Raw genomic sequence first — 14,823 nt, forward strand, 5'->3', positions numbered from 1 at the left:
TCTAAAAACATTTATGAAGTCCACTTACTAATAGCATCACAGTTATTTATGACTGATGATGAATTACGGTAAATCTAGTACCACCAAATCATTAGGGGGAGCAGGATCTGTGATAATTTATTATAAAAAGTCAAATAATCACGGAGCTATTCAGCTGGGACCCAACCATGAGACAGGCTGAATTTTAAGATGTTGCTAGCCTAACGTCTACAAAATTACCCAAAGTAAGAATTTCAGGATCACAGGATCAGAACATCTGAACCTAAGCTGACAGGGCTTCCACATGAGACATGGGATGATGCTCTTAACTTAATTACAACTATTTGCTTACGATAATTTGATTATAACGCAAATCTTCACATTTGAATGCAAGTAATGCTATTTATGCATTAGGAAGGAGTCATGTTACATCACCCTGAAGTTAATGATGGCTGTTTCCTTATACAATGGAAAAAAATGTCAATGGGGCTTTCTGTGGCCTGTCTAGTAGAACAGCTGTTCACATTTTACTAGACAGCTGAAGTGGGAGCGCGGGAGCAGCCAGTCACCCGCAGTTCATTATTCATACATCAGATAACTATCATACTCGCATCCATTCAGGACAGCTTCCCAAGTTATAAATAATGAAGAATACATGCTATTAACTGCGTACCTTCCAGGAAGGGCAATGGTTTAAGAATCAAAGAAATGAGCAAGTGCGCATTACGCGTGATACAAACAAAATAAAAAATAAAAAAAATTATATATATATACATGCACATATACACACACACACTCGAAGCGCATACAGTATTACCATCATGTGGGACTGTATGTATGTCTACAGTGTGACTACTTCACATAAAACACTGACATTCCCCATAGTGTGCTCCCCTCTGTGATTGTTGCATACTAGGATTGTAGCTATCACAGCCGCTGCGAGCAGAAAAATGTAAAGAAAATCATCAGCTCTTTTTGTTTAACTTGGTTAGCACTGGGTGCTTCCACAAATGTAGCTTGAGGAGCCATGAGAGTTTGTACTGCACTATATTGCCTAACCTGCTTCATAACAAGTTTCTCACACTGAAATTTATTCAGAAACGTATCCATTCTTCCATAAGCTGCAGTGGGCCAACTAAAGACAAACATCATCAAAGCAATCTACCCCAAATACAAAGGTTTTGGGACAACAACTTCTAGGCTACGTCCGGACGACTGACCTCTTCCAGGCTTTTTGCAACAGCAAAAAGAAAGCTACCGATTTTATTGGAGAAATGCCAGATTTGCCATGGATTTCACCCAAAGCAATAATTACAGGATCACTGGGTGAAATCCTCAGTAAAAACACAAAGCATAAACTGACATCTTGCGAATTTCAAATACCTTAGTGGATTTATTGAAATTCTGGTACTGTATTACATGGCTGATTTTCCAGGTGTAAATCCACTGTGGAAAAGTTGCAACATATCAGTCCAATGTAGATGTACCCTTATGTACATGGAAATTATCATAATCATTCAAATAAGCAGGTAGGCTTCTTAAAGTAACAATATACAATCACAGCAAAGCGACAGTTCTAAAATATTATGGTCCATTTGTTTCCTTCAATTTGTTTACTCTTTTCTTTAAATGTGCAGCATGTCTATTATCGAAGGCTGGTTTCACATTAGCTTTTTTTGCGCAGCGCACCGTGTGCGTTCATGCGCACCTATGTTTAACATGGCGTGCGCATGGTCTAGCTCTTGCACGCATTTTCGTGCGCATGCGTTTTTTAAGGTGTGCGCCTAGGCGCGCCAGACGCAACCTGTTGCATTTTTGGGTCCGTCCAACGGCGTAAAAAACCGCATGCGCACGGAATGCGACAAAATAACGCATTACAGTCTATGGGAACGCAGGCGTGCGCATGGACATGTGCACGCCTGTGTTACAAAACGCATGCGTTTTAAGAGTTAACATGGCTTGAAACTGGTTAAAAAGCTTGCGCCGAAAAAATGCAAACGCATGCATAATGCATGATGCGTTTTTTGCATGCGTTTCTATTGCGCATGAAGCGCAGCGCTACAAAACGCTAATGTGAAATTCGTCTAAGCGTTTTTACTGCAGTTCTTCCCAGTTAAGATCAAAATGGGTTAAAGAGTAGAGATGAGCAAATCAGTTTGCAGGACCCTGGTCGAACTGCTATATCAGTGTTCGGTGGTTGCCGGAGAGGAGCCCTGTGAACCACGTTCTATCTGCCAGCCTACGCATCACCTATAACAGCAGCGACATGCCACAACAACATCGCACCAGGTTGACAAATCAGAAGAGGCAACGGAGATTACAAAAGGAAGGAGTTGGTTCGCAGGGTTCTTGGCCAGCGGCCATGAAATACTCCACAGCTGCTGGACGAGGGTCCTGCAAATTTTTAATAGCAGAAACAAATGTATAAATAAATAAGAAAACACAAAAAACAAAGACTTTCCACTGTGGTATTCGGTCCATGGTCTGCAAATTTCATTATAAAAACGTAACACACCAATAAAGCTACAATGGAACATACACCAATAATTGTCAGTACAAGAATCCACAACAATTTTCACATTTCTTATAACACTATGAAAAAAAAAAAAAAATAGATGGGAAATTATAATTTGGTAACAAAAAAATTACCTGGAAGAGGAGATGGAGACCCAACAGGGGTTGAAGGATTTGATGGAAAGCTGCTGCTGGTGTGGTCAGGAGAATAAATCTAGGAGAAATCAGAAGGCAGGTTTCTTGTTATAAAATAAGATTTGCATGAGTTGAAAACGAAGCGGTGTACAATTGTTGTCATGTACCTTCACACAATAATAATATTGGTCCTGTACTGTACGCGAGGCAAACACTATAACTTTATTAATCTCACTGCAGATAAAAGCACTGACAAGTTTCCTAAACCTGAAATGCACAACAACACTGCTGCCTTTCACTATGGAAGCCTCTGGCAAGGGTCCAGAAACTCTTCAAAAGACAACTTAGGTCATGATCAAGACTGTCGACATAAAATAAAAGAGATGCCTCCTTTCCCAATTTTCACAAGTAGGGGAAAAGAAAAAACAAATAACAAAACACAGAGAAATTATATCAGTGTAGATTCATTGATTCGTGTAAGGATTTGTTCTGTGGAGTGAATACAGTATGTGCACACAGGACAAAAAAATAAAAAAGCGCCACACCAATTTCGCCTCCTGTCATGTCATGAGTAACAAGTCATGTACAGAGAAAGTCATATCTGAGTGATGGCATGTCTTTGAAGCTTTATTACAAAAACCAGCGCAGATACAGAAATACTAATGTTTACAATTCCTAATATGAAGGAGAAAACCCTTACACAAGATATGCCATGTCTGTTAAAGGCCTCTAATTGCCCCAAAGTCTTTTAATATTACCAAAAATGTAGATGTCTCATTCTGCATTCAGTCCATGCCATGTGCAGCTTTAAATGACCAATATGAACAATCCTTATACCTTCTGCTAAATCTAAATGGCAACATTACTTATTTTCTAGCAACAAACAAGAGCCGTCCTCCCATCAGTCATGGTCCATTCCGATCAGTGGGGTGCCAATATGCCCAAGCCTAATGAAAGAGGACAGAGACAATAGCCACACAAAGGAAAGCCCACAGAGCCAAACCATGAGCTGTTAGTCCAATTTTTTAAACACTGGGGTGTACATTTCAGTTGCCCTTTGTTATGGTAATTTCATAGAGTCTCCAAGCTACAAAGAAACTTAATTCATGGATTGCATTTTAAAGTTCACTTCCCCGAAATCCAATTTTCTTTGTGCTCAAAACCACTGGCCACTTAATTACTTCGACAGCAGAATACGTTAGAACATGCTCGAAACATAAGGTATCGCAAAGACGTCCGATATAATCGACTATGTTAAACAAGGCTCCCGTTTGATCTTCTCAAAATTAAAGCCTAAATGTTTTGATTTGGCATTAGGCAATGAAATAAACCAGATGTTCCTTCCCTTCATATAACCCTCCACGGGCACAATCTTAAAGGGTTATTATTTGGCAACCGTTCAGGGAAACACATTAGAAATGGCACAAATACCCAGATTTTCTTTCCTTTCTATCTACACTAGTTCATTATCCAAACTAATGCATAATCCACAGGGCTTTGGGAACTTTGTGTAAATACTTTCATGTACAATTCTCTTTCTTGGCTACCCTGAGATTAAGACCACAATTATCCAGGCTTAAACCTAAAATAAAAGAACCTTTGCAAATGTATTATCTGGCCTTACATGTTTAATCACATCGTATTCGGTATGCTCTTTAATACCTAAACTGAAGAACAAATGCTTCATCTTCTGATCTTTTACACATGAAAGGCCCGCAGAAAATGTGTGTTTAACAGCAACACAAGCAGTGTTGTGTGTTTTGGATCAATGAAATTAATTTTTAGGACTTTGCTCTCATTCATATTGTCAACTTATAAGGGCGACCTCATCTTCAGGTTTCCTCAGTCATTCTTAATCTGTACTGTCAAGGTCCTAAAATATTATGCAGTTAATGGTAATAAAAAACAGACGCCGGAAAACAAAAATGGATGTGACCGACTATGGCTTGCATTCATAGAGCAGATGGAATGCATCTCCATTGGAAATGACAGCGGTGATTTATGGAACAACCTGACTGCTACCCACCCTGCTACAAAACCGGATGACAAAAATCAAGTCACCATGACAACCAGAGCCCACCCAGCACATAGAATAAGGATTTCTGTCTCTTTATTAGAATGAATTTGGGATTGTTTAGAAAATTCCAAAAACGGAAGGGGAGAGACACAAGAGCACGTAAAGGATGCTTCATGGTCTGGACAATATTAATAAACTCAACAGCATTATCATTTTTCTTTTACCAAAATGTAGGTTTAACCCAAACTGTAGCAACTACACTGAAATAAAACATAGCATAACATATGTGTAATCTCTATATATAATTGCTAAAAAGGATTTGTAAATATGCCAGAAAACGGATGTAAATCATTTTTTGTTTATACCTACAACACTGAAAAAGTATGTGCGTCTAAGCAGTCTGGGAAGGGGTCTTACAAAGTTTACAGCATACACTTGGATTATGAATGCATCCAGCATTAATGGGCAAGACAGCGTATGAGCGGAGCTTTCATTTAATAACTCCCAGGCTGCATTCCATATGAAAAGTGATACTCTTAGGACAGACAGCTGTTTCCTTCAGAAGGTCATGCATCATTGAATAAATGGAGAAAACACTGCATTGCACAGATACTTCTAGAAGCCCGTATGATATGGCAAAAACGGCATGCTCAAATAGTGTACACAAACCACCCCGAAAACTATTAGGGCCAATAATGAAAATGTCAGAATTGCCGTGATTTTATCTGCATTTATACCACCCTCCATATACACAAATACTCACAGAAGCCAGAGCTTTTCCCAGTGCATCTCCAGTCTGTGAGTTTCCGGCTGCATTACCTCTGCTTCCTGTGCCTACAACAATAAGATAAAGTCGATATAATACTAGCGTACAGTAAATAATATATTTTACTAATAGGATATTTTCCAGACATAAATTCTGCAGAGAAGGAAGGTTATAAATGAAAACTTACCCAAGAGATTGTCTGATCCATTTATGGGTGGGGTGTGGGAAGAAGCAACATAGGAGGAACTAGTGGTACCACCTCGATGGAAGCTGGACATTGGTGGAAGACTGGCATTTAGGTCTGTTGGTGAAACTGGATGTGGTGGATAGTTCTGAATGGAGGACACAACAGATTAAATTTTCTTTTAATCATTAACAAGTTTTTAGTGGCAAAATAATTATAAAAACTCACTATTAACGAACAAAAGAAAATCCCAATTTTTAATACACAAGTGATCTGATTGAATGATCCCACCTATTAATTTATCTTACCAAGCGGTCATGTAGGCTGCCATAATTATTTGGCTGGGGCATATGAGTAGATGAATTGCCCATCATTCCACCGTAGCCGGGCTGGCCAATCCCATTCGAGGAATTCCATAGCTCTGACGAGTTATGGTTGCCATCTATAAAATGATTATTACCAATAAGTAATCAGCCAAAATGCAAGCTAAAAAAGATGTTTAAAAGGTGAAAAAATGAAATTGTTCTAATGAGCTGTTAGAAACCTATGAAGAGAGTAAAGTACAATACTCGTTGTTTGTTCCTAGTAATAATGTGACAATAGGAATGGTCATTATGTTACACTCAAGGTGAGAAACTATTTGATGGCTGCTCAGTTGATCACAGCCCTCCGTAATGATGAACCCGGAGCCTTGATTAGCTGCAGTGGGTACAGATCTCCGGAGCATAAAGTAAAAACTTGTGACTATTGCTACTTATATCTTTCAACCCATTCAGAACGTTTTAACGGCTTTTCAAAAAGCACAGAAACTTTCAGAATTATAGTTCTTTATGATTAGAAAAAAAGAAAACCAACTACAGGAATTTTTTGAGTTACAAACAAATTAGAGCATCACCACTAAAATACAAACCTTGCAGAAAGAAAGTGCTAGCGAACATACTGCTGGGTGGTTTAGGGGATGGGTAGCTTGGAGACTCCCTATTGAAATCATCGGAACCTGGAGAGGGTGCATAGACCTGAAATAAAATCATTGTAAAATTAGAAAAACTAAAAGGATCATCATGCAACACAGAGACCTATTACAGATAAATATGTTAAATTGCTGTATATTAAAATAGTATAATAAATAAAACTGGACTATACAAGACAAAGCAGATTATAAAATCCCTCTATAACCTTCAGGACAAGATTCTGATCAGTCTTTCTTCCACTCTGCAAGTTAGCAAGGTACAAATAAGTGAAATATGGCTTGATATGGACAGGAGATATCGAGTATAGTCTATATCATTTAATTAAAGACTTTATGAAACCCTCAGATTGTGGAGTAATCTGTGAAGCAGCCAACGATGAGCAAATGTGTCCTGAAATATTCCAAGTAACAAAAGAAGGAAGAAAGTAGTAATATAAGCTGTAAAGGTTTATTAACTACACACAAATACCCAGGAAATGGACATATTCTACATTAGATAGGTAAAGCAGAAATAATATGAAGAAAATATGTTCGGAACCGTAATGGAAAGTTAGGGGCCCAAAATACAATACATAGCTGTTGGCAGAATGATGGTTCTGATGGTTCATGGTTCTCCCCCAAATCCTCCATAGACGGAAGTGTTGAATCTGGCATAATACACTTGTGACTTCAGAAACAAAAAATACAAAACTGCATCATACACTGCACATGCGATTCCAGACTAAAGGAGATAGTGGTCAGATGCAACAAAAATCTCGTGTTGTATTTTGATATCGTAACAACACTCAGACTCTGAAGCCCACAATCCACATGCGAGAGCGATCAGCCAAATCATTTTAGGATTGCCTTTGAATGGTGATGGTAAACCAGTTTGGCCCAATACTAACCTCCTCTAATATACTGATCACTGCACACAAGGCAGATTTATATTTAAGCACATGAAAATCAGCTCCGTTTATCTGAATGGGGTTTTTTCTATTTTAGCAGGGAAGACACGGATTTCAGCATGCCCCTTAAAGATGAATGTGACAGTCAAAGAAATGTAATGAATGAACTTTCTGTTGTCATAGTAAATGCTCAAGTCAAATAAAAACATAAAGCCGCTTGTTTCTTCTTCACATCGGCTGGCTACAAATATGACCAGGGAATGGTATTGGTCACCGCACAAGCTACTCTACCCAACCAACTGAAAACCGTTTGTAATGAGAATGTTTTCTGCTGTTCAATTAAATTGTTATTTCCTGCTTCATAGCCAATAAATAAAACTTATATAAGCAAATATAAAGAATGAACTGCAGAGTGGCTCAGTGGTTAGCACTAGAGTTGAGCGACTTTGGTCGGATCGGGTTTCATGAAACAAAATTTGTTTCAGATGAAACTCGTCCGACTAGGGCCAAAAAAGTCGGAGTTTCGTACGAAACCCGACCCCAATGCAAGTCAATGGGGAATAAAAGTCGGCATTGAGTGGATGAATATAGATTGTGAGCCCAATGGGGACAGTGATAATAGTCTTAGTTCAATGTACTAGGATATATCAAGTGTAAACGCATTATTATATATAGTGTTCATAGAGGGTCTGAAGGAAAAAAAAAAACTTATTTTGGCCAATAGAAAACAGTTTGCCTTACTTTTCTGAAGCCCATGTCCAATGTAGTTATTATTAATGAAATCACTGAAGAGTCTTGGAATTAATGGTATTACCTAAACCTGACGCATAAAATAGACTAATGGGGCCATTACACACAACGATATTGTGACCGATATCGCTGCAACGTCACCAGTTTGGTGACGTTGCAGCGATGTCGAAACGACATTGTTGCGTGTGACATGTAGCAACAATCAACAATCAGATGGCTGATCATTAATCGTTGCTTAATGCTCTGGGCCATAATTCTGTCGTTGGTCTCCCGCTGGGCAGCACACATCGATGCCTGTGACAGCGAGAGACCAACGATCAGCGACGCTGGGAGCTGGTATCCAGGGTAAACAGCGGGTAACTAAGAGCCTCGCGGCTCATAGTTACCCGCTGTTTACCCTGGATACCAGCTTGCTTGCTGGTCCTGATCGCTGGTGGGTCTGTCTATGTGACAGCTCACCAACAATCAGCTATGTCCCAGAGATCCCATCCACGTTGGATCGTTGGTGGGATCGCTGGGACATTGAAGTGTGTAACGGGATCCTAAGGCTACACAGGCAACATTGTAGAAACAAGGTCAAAGCAGGTTGGAAAACATTAATGTAAAGTGTTAGGCCACCTTTAAGCTATGTTCACACGTTGCATTTTTGCTGAGTTTTTTAATGCACATTTTAAGCTGCTTTTTGCAGTGCCAGCACATTTCAGAAATCTCACGCACACTTTTTTTTCCTGACTGATTTGAAAAACTGCTGCGCTTTTGCAAACTGCAGCATATCACTTCTTTCAGCGTTTTTTCACCCAAAGAAAGCAATGAGCAAGTGCAAAAACGCAGCAAAAATGCAGGAATAGGGTTTTCCAGAGTTTTTATGCCAAAACCTTAAAGCAAACCTGTCACCTGTTTTGGCCGCTATAAGATGCGGCCACTGCCTTTCATGGCTTATCTACAGCATTCTATAATGCTGTAGATAAGCCCCCGGTCTGACCTCAAAGATAAGAAAAATAAGTTTTATTATAATCACCCGGGGGGCGGTCCAGTCCGATGGGTGTTGCAGGTCCGGATCTGGCGCCTCCCATCTTCTTGCGCCGCCGCCCTCCTGCTTGCTTCCTCGTTCCCGGAATCACACTTCTGCTCAGGCGCCCTTCTCTGCCCTGTTGAGGGCAGAGCAAAGTACTGCAGTGTGCAGGTGCCGGGAAAGGTCAGAAAGGCCCAGCGCCTGCGCACTGCAGTACTTTTCTCTGCCCTTAACCGGGCAGAGAAGTACGCCTGCGCAGAAGTGCCGTTCCGGGAGCGAGGAAGCAAGCAGTAGGACGTAATCGCAAGAAGATGGGAGGTGCTGGACCTGGACCTGTTGCACCCATCGGACCGGACCGCCCCCTAGATGAGTATAATAAAACTTACTTTTCTTATTTTGCAGGTCAGACCGGGGGCTTATTTATAGCATTATAGAATGCTGTAGATAAGCCCTGAAAGGCGGTGGCCGCATCTTATAACGGCCAAAACAGGTGACAGGTGCACTTTAAGGAAGTTGCACCATGATTTTTTGGGGGGGCACTAAACTTTATCAGCATGCACAAGACAACAAAAATGCAGCAAAAATAAAAGTACTGCTTTTAAGTAAGCAGCTTCTTTTACAGCCAAGAGAGCAATTTTTGCCTGCAGCAAAAACGTGACGTGTGAACTTAGCCTTAGGTTTGGTTAACATATTGGGAATGTACGTGCACCAGCATGCACTCTTATAGCAAAGTGAGTTTTTCTTTTTTTTTTTTAAACGGATTCTAAATTTTTACACAGCTTTACTGTAAATTGTGGTTTTTAAATTTTTAATTATCTGAAAATTTGCATGCTAGTTGTGTTTCGGCTGCAACACCACTGCAATATGTGAACACAGACTTGGCACTGAAGCAATTTCAGTAGAAACATTAATTTTTTTTTTTAAAGGAAAATAAAGTTGCGTTATGATAAGTCTAACATTTTTCAATAAAATATCTGATTTATTTAATTAAACAAATATTAAAATAATGTTCAAGAAAAAGGCTGGTTTCTGGACATTAATCTATCAGTGTCACAAACCAACAATATGAAAGTTAGGCACTTGCAGAATGATGAAAGTGGTAAAATGATTAATGAAAATCACATATGGTTAATTCAAGGTACAGCTCATTCTCAGAGTATAACAGCAAGCAATAATCAGAGCTGTGCGCACACTTCAGCTACGTGATATTTATAGGGCTTTATTGGCGTTTGTCATTGCAAATACTTTTAGCCAGCACTTTGTATAAAATCTTTACCATGGGTCACTCTCACTTTGCAGCAGGGGGCCTGCGGTGCACCCTCGGTTGTCTAGATATTTAGGCTACTCTCACTGTATTACCGTAATTTGGTCCGAATTTTGAACCCATATTTTAAGGTACTGAAAACAGAACTATAAATCTTTCAAAATTGCCTTTATAGTAGTTCGGTCCCTCTTATTTGGATACAAAAACCTCATCAAATCTTTAGGATAAAATAAATTTGAATTATGATCCTCACAATTTTCTAAATGTAATGCTAAAAAAGATACATTTCTTCAATGATACACAGCCTTACGGGTTTAACTTGTAATTACAGATGGTGCAAAAATCTTTTAAAGTATCTGCTTGAAAATCCTTGTCGCTTATAAATACTTTTTGAATTAGTATAATATTACTGCTGTTAAGCAAACGTAGTTAAAAAGAGGAGAGAAAAAAAAGCCGCCATATTACGGACAGCACTTGTGCCAGTTACAATAATTCACATCAAAGAGCTGGAGCAGCACAAAAAGTGAGTGATGTGGTTGTAGAGATTTCATTACAGCCAGATGTGGAGAAATACAACTTTGATGGGGGAAAATACAGACAAAAATTAGTTGTAAAAAAAATAAAAAATCCTGTAAATGTAAAACAGATGTCTGTCATCTAATCACCTGCAAATAAGTTTCCTATTTAATGGAGGGATCACAAGTTTTTCTCCTTGCTTTGTATAACCTATGAGATAGATTAAGAAAGTCACGTGTTGTATGTGCAGACAGTAATATCCATCAACAGATAGCTTTGCAAATGTTACATTGATCATGCGAGCGATTACAATATAGCTTTGGTGCCAGGTCTGAAAGTGCCACATGTAAAAACCACAACGATCACAGAAAAACAATCACTTTATAAGCAGCTGATCAATGCCACTTGTGTGAGCGTCCATAGCTGCACATTTCCACTGTTTTCTGGTTTCCGGATTATACTTTATTTTGTGTCCAATTGAAACCGCGTGATTTTTATTAAAAACCTTACAACTTTTTAGAAAGCAGTTTAGAGGAAAAGCTATACACCGCAGATCTTTTTAAAACATGACAAGGCCTAGAAGCCAAAAGGACTGCATGCAGACAACACATCAGGTCATGAAAATCCACTATGTCCGTTGAAGAGGATAATCAGCTTACAAAATGTAGATATAAAGCCCCTCCATATATTAGTAAACAGAAAACTATATATTTTTTTCTTTAAGACCCAACAGAGAAAAAAAAGTCTGTATTTAAAATCTGCAGTGTTTCCTTTACTTTTCCAACACCTTCTACTTCCGACAGCCCCTCAAAGCAGATCTACATTTCGCCAAATCAAACAGGTGAATGCTATTAATGGTCCCACCATCTGTGTGCTGCGGACTGGTAGACATCGGATGGCTGGCCACTCACATCGTACAAGTCCTGTAACTACTGAAAAATGGAATCCAAAACACCGAACAGGTCACACTTGGCTGCAATGGCTTCATGGGTGCACTCACAATAATGCTGATAATGGCAGGACACCATTTATCTACTTGAATAGAACTTATTTGTAAGCACACAAAAGGGGAAATAAATTCAGCACAAAACCCCCCACAATAAAGCAGATATCTCGGAGTGAGGAGGAAAGGATACTCCAAAAACCCAGTCGGCTTTGCATTAAACCCCAATTGCGGCCAAGTTTGACGCAAAATAAAATGACAACGGACTGAGGTAACTAAATGAAATATTTTATCTGGCAAAGTTACACTAAAGTATAACAGTCTGAAGGTTAGCATCTGTTCCTTGCATCCGGACGTGGGACTTGTTACCGTCATTCAGTCGTGTCATGTGGGATACAAACTGACTGAAAAACATGAGCGTGTGTGATCGCAGCCAATCCATACACTGGAATGTGATAGCTTGGTTAGCCACACACTTGGTTTAATATCGAGAACTACAATTAAGATTGTAAAAGATTAAACACAATTAGATTATTTTTATGCAAAACAAACCGACCCAAATAGCTCATTAAAAAAAAAACAGTAAGAAGGTAGACAATGTAAAAGTTACTACAGTCAAGGCAATAATGGCATAAAATAAGCATCTACAGTAATAAATGGTAACTGTTCTTCAGCTTCCTGTAAATAACACATCCACTTTACGAAGAGCAAATCTGTGCTGTAACCTGAAAACTCATTTTCTTCCCCTAAAGTAACCTGCATCTACAATGTAAATAGGGCAGTGCCTGCACGGGAGGGGGTGTTATCCTTAGGAAATGACCATTAAGTAATGCCTGTAAGACTGAAAGGAGATAAAATGCACAGATTAACACAAGTATTTATAGTACAAACACAGACCTACATCCAGCAGGGCCAGTGTCCTGCTAGCTTTCTCCTCTGGCCACTGAAGGCCGGGGGCTGGGTAGAACAGGTCCTCATACACATGATACAGTGTAACCTTAGTAGTGAGAACACTATTGGGACAAGATCACTTCTGCTTAGAAGCTTCTACAGAAAACTTGGTAAACCGTGAAAAAAGTGCAATTTATTTTCCGTCCGCCCACCACTAATTTGCATTACGGTTCCCCCAGAATAAGGTAACGACATAGCAAACCACCAGTGAATGCTCTTCTGTTCCATGAAGCGCACAATACAATCTCCACCTGTGGTCTTTAATGTACTGAATTAGTGGATCAGAGTTATTAAAGCATAGACTGTGCGCCTTCCTTTTACTGCATCCAGTATAATTCTCCAGCTAGTAAAGTGCTAACACACATGATCATATACAGATTGGCCTTTTGTTTAGACTAGATTATAAACCAGGACCCACCATCTATAGCAGTCCAGACCCTCAAATATATGCAGTCCTGAACTGTCATATGTGTACATTATACAGATTTAGGATCGCCAGATCTATAACCGGCACGTTTTAGAAAGACATCGAGACATGACGACCTATTAACTGTTGTTCACCAATTACTATGGCTCAGAAACCATTGGCAATACACATGGTACACATTTTCAAGGCAGCATGTCTGTTTTGGACCAGAGCTTTAGACGTCTGGAAATACTTAATGAGATCAAAGCTTTTCCCCCTTTTTTATGTTGTGTCGACATAGAACAAAGAGAAGACTGCGTTTAAAAACTTCTTAGTATTATCTACATAACTAATCAAACTATGAGCCCAGAAAGATTTATAGTACAAGTCAGTATACGTGGACAAAACACAGCAAAATACTTCAATCACTTAACAAAAGCCTCCGTGGAGTTAACGCTACTTCCTCTAATCAAAAGGAAAAGAAAAAAAGTTTGTTTTTTTCTCCACTATCTGTAATGACGGTAAAACATCGTACACAGTCTACTACTACAAGAATCCAAAAAAACTGAGAAAAGTACAACAAATGCATCTCAACCGGACTGTCACCACATCAAACAAGATCCAGCAGAAAAAAAAACGACACTGCTCCTATTTATGAAGAAACCAGTGCATTTAGGAAAGAAAGAGCGTATTGTCACCATGGTCAATATGCTGAGCCGATTAGAAGCAGATGGAATAACATTACAACTCGGGCAGTGAACCTCAAAGTCTAAACAGGAAAACGGAACCTTACTGGCTGGGGAAAGCAGTTTCCTTAATCATTCCCAGAAATGGGTAGCTCTTCGGTACATGATGAGCCACCTTGATACTTTAACTTTTCACAAAATTAAAGTAAACAAAAAAGACAAAAACAATTCTAAATAAAGTTAACAATATGCAACAAAATATACTAAAAGGGTAAACTACTTAGTACTTAATCAGAAGTAAAAAACATGTTTTTTGTTACTTTACTATTTAATGTAAAAAAAAATATCACTTCCCAAAACTCACTTCCTGTTACACAAACACAAGTGAAGTGTATCATAGAATACGCAGAACATAGAACAATGCAGCAATACCCCTGAGGGTAAATGTGGAGATCATTACTAATCGGAAAATGTAAAAGCCTCACCGTCTTGCCATTGTAGTAGTACATCAAAGAATTGCTGCCCACTCCAGCGACGGGGTACGCACAATACATGTTGGTGTGGAAGGGATTCTAGGAAGCAGACCCCGGCATACATCCACCCGACCAAACAGTAATTCCGCCAGTACTAGGAGGACTCAGTCCACACATGGATCTACTCAAAAGAAACTTATGCAAAACAGGGCTGAACCATCCCACCCAGAAAAAGGGGGAGGCAATGACATACAGTAATCTCTCTCAACCCTGATCACACCCTGATTTCTGTAGTGGAAATCCCATAAAGGTGTTCTGGAGAGTGGTGCATGGCATCACTATAACAAAGCTGGCTCTTTTTTTCATTTCT

At 39.3% G+C, this 14,823-nt stretch overlaps 1 protein-coding gene across 10 annotated transcripts in view; it reads right to left on the reverse strand.

The window, feature by feature from the left end:
- The window catches only part of TCF12 (transcription factor 12), a 308,625-nt gene that overhangs the window by 25,818 nt on the left and 267,984 nt on the right, over window positions 1-14,823 (reverse strand). For 7 of the 10 annotated variants that reach the window (XM_073586987.1, XM_073586986.1, XM_073586988.1 and 4 more), the window contains 5 exons: window positions 6,506-6,611; window positions 5,904-6,037; window positions 5,599-5,743; window positions 5,409-5,479; window positions 2,629-2,707 (listed from right to left, as the gene is read on the reverse strand). In XM_073586987.1, the coding sequence (XP_073443088.1) occupies window positions 2,629-2,707; window positions 5,409-5,479; window positions 5,599-5,743; window positions 5,904-6,037; window positions 6,506-6,611 (535 nt within the window). Of the gene's footprint in view, window positions 1-2,628; window positions 2,708-5,408; window positions 5,480-5,598; window positions 5,744-5,903; window positions 6,038-6,505; window positions 6,612-11,143; window positions 11,205-14,465; window positions 14,648-14,823 lie in introns of those variants that run through there. The other 3 variants (XM_073586993.1, XM_073586992.1, XM_073586995.1) reach the window with 3 other exon arrangements.

Source organism: Dendrobates tinctorius, unplaced genomic scaffold (genome assembly GCF_039654945.1).
Source record: "Dendrobates tinctorius isolate UK_male_01 unplaced genomic scaffold, ASM3965494v1 ptg000097l, whole genome shotgun sequence".
NCBI lineage: Eukaryota > Metazoa > Chordata > Amphibia > Anura > Dendrobatidae > Dendrobates > Dendrobates tinctorius.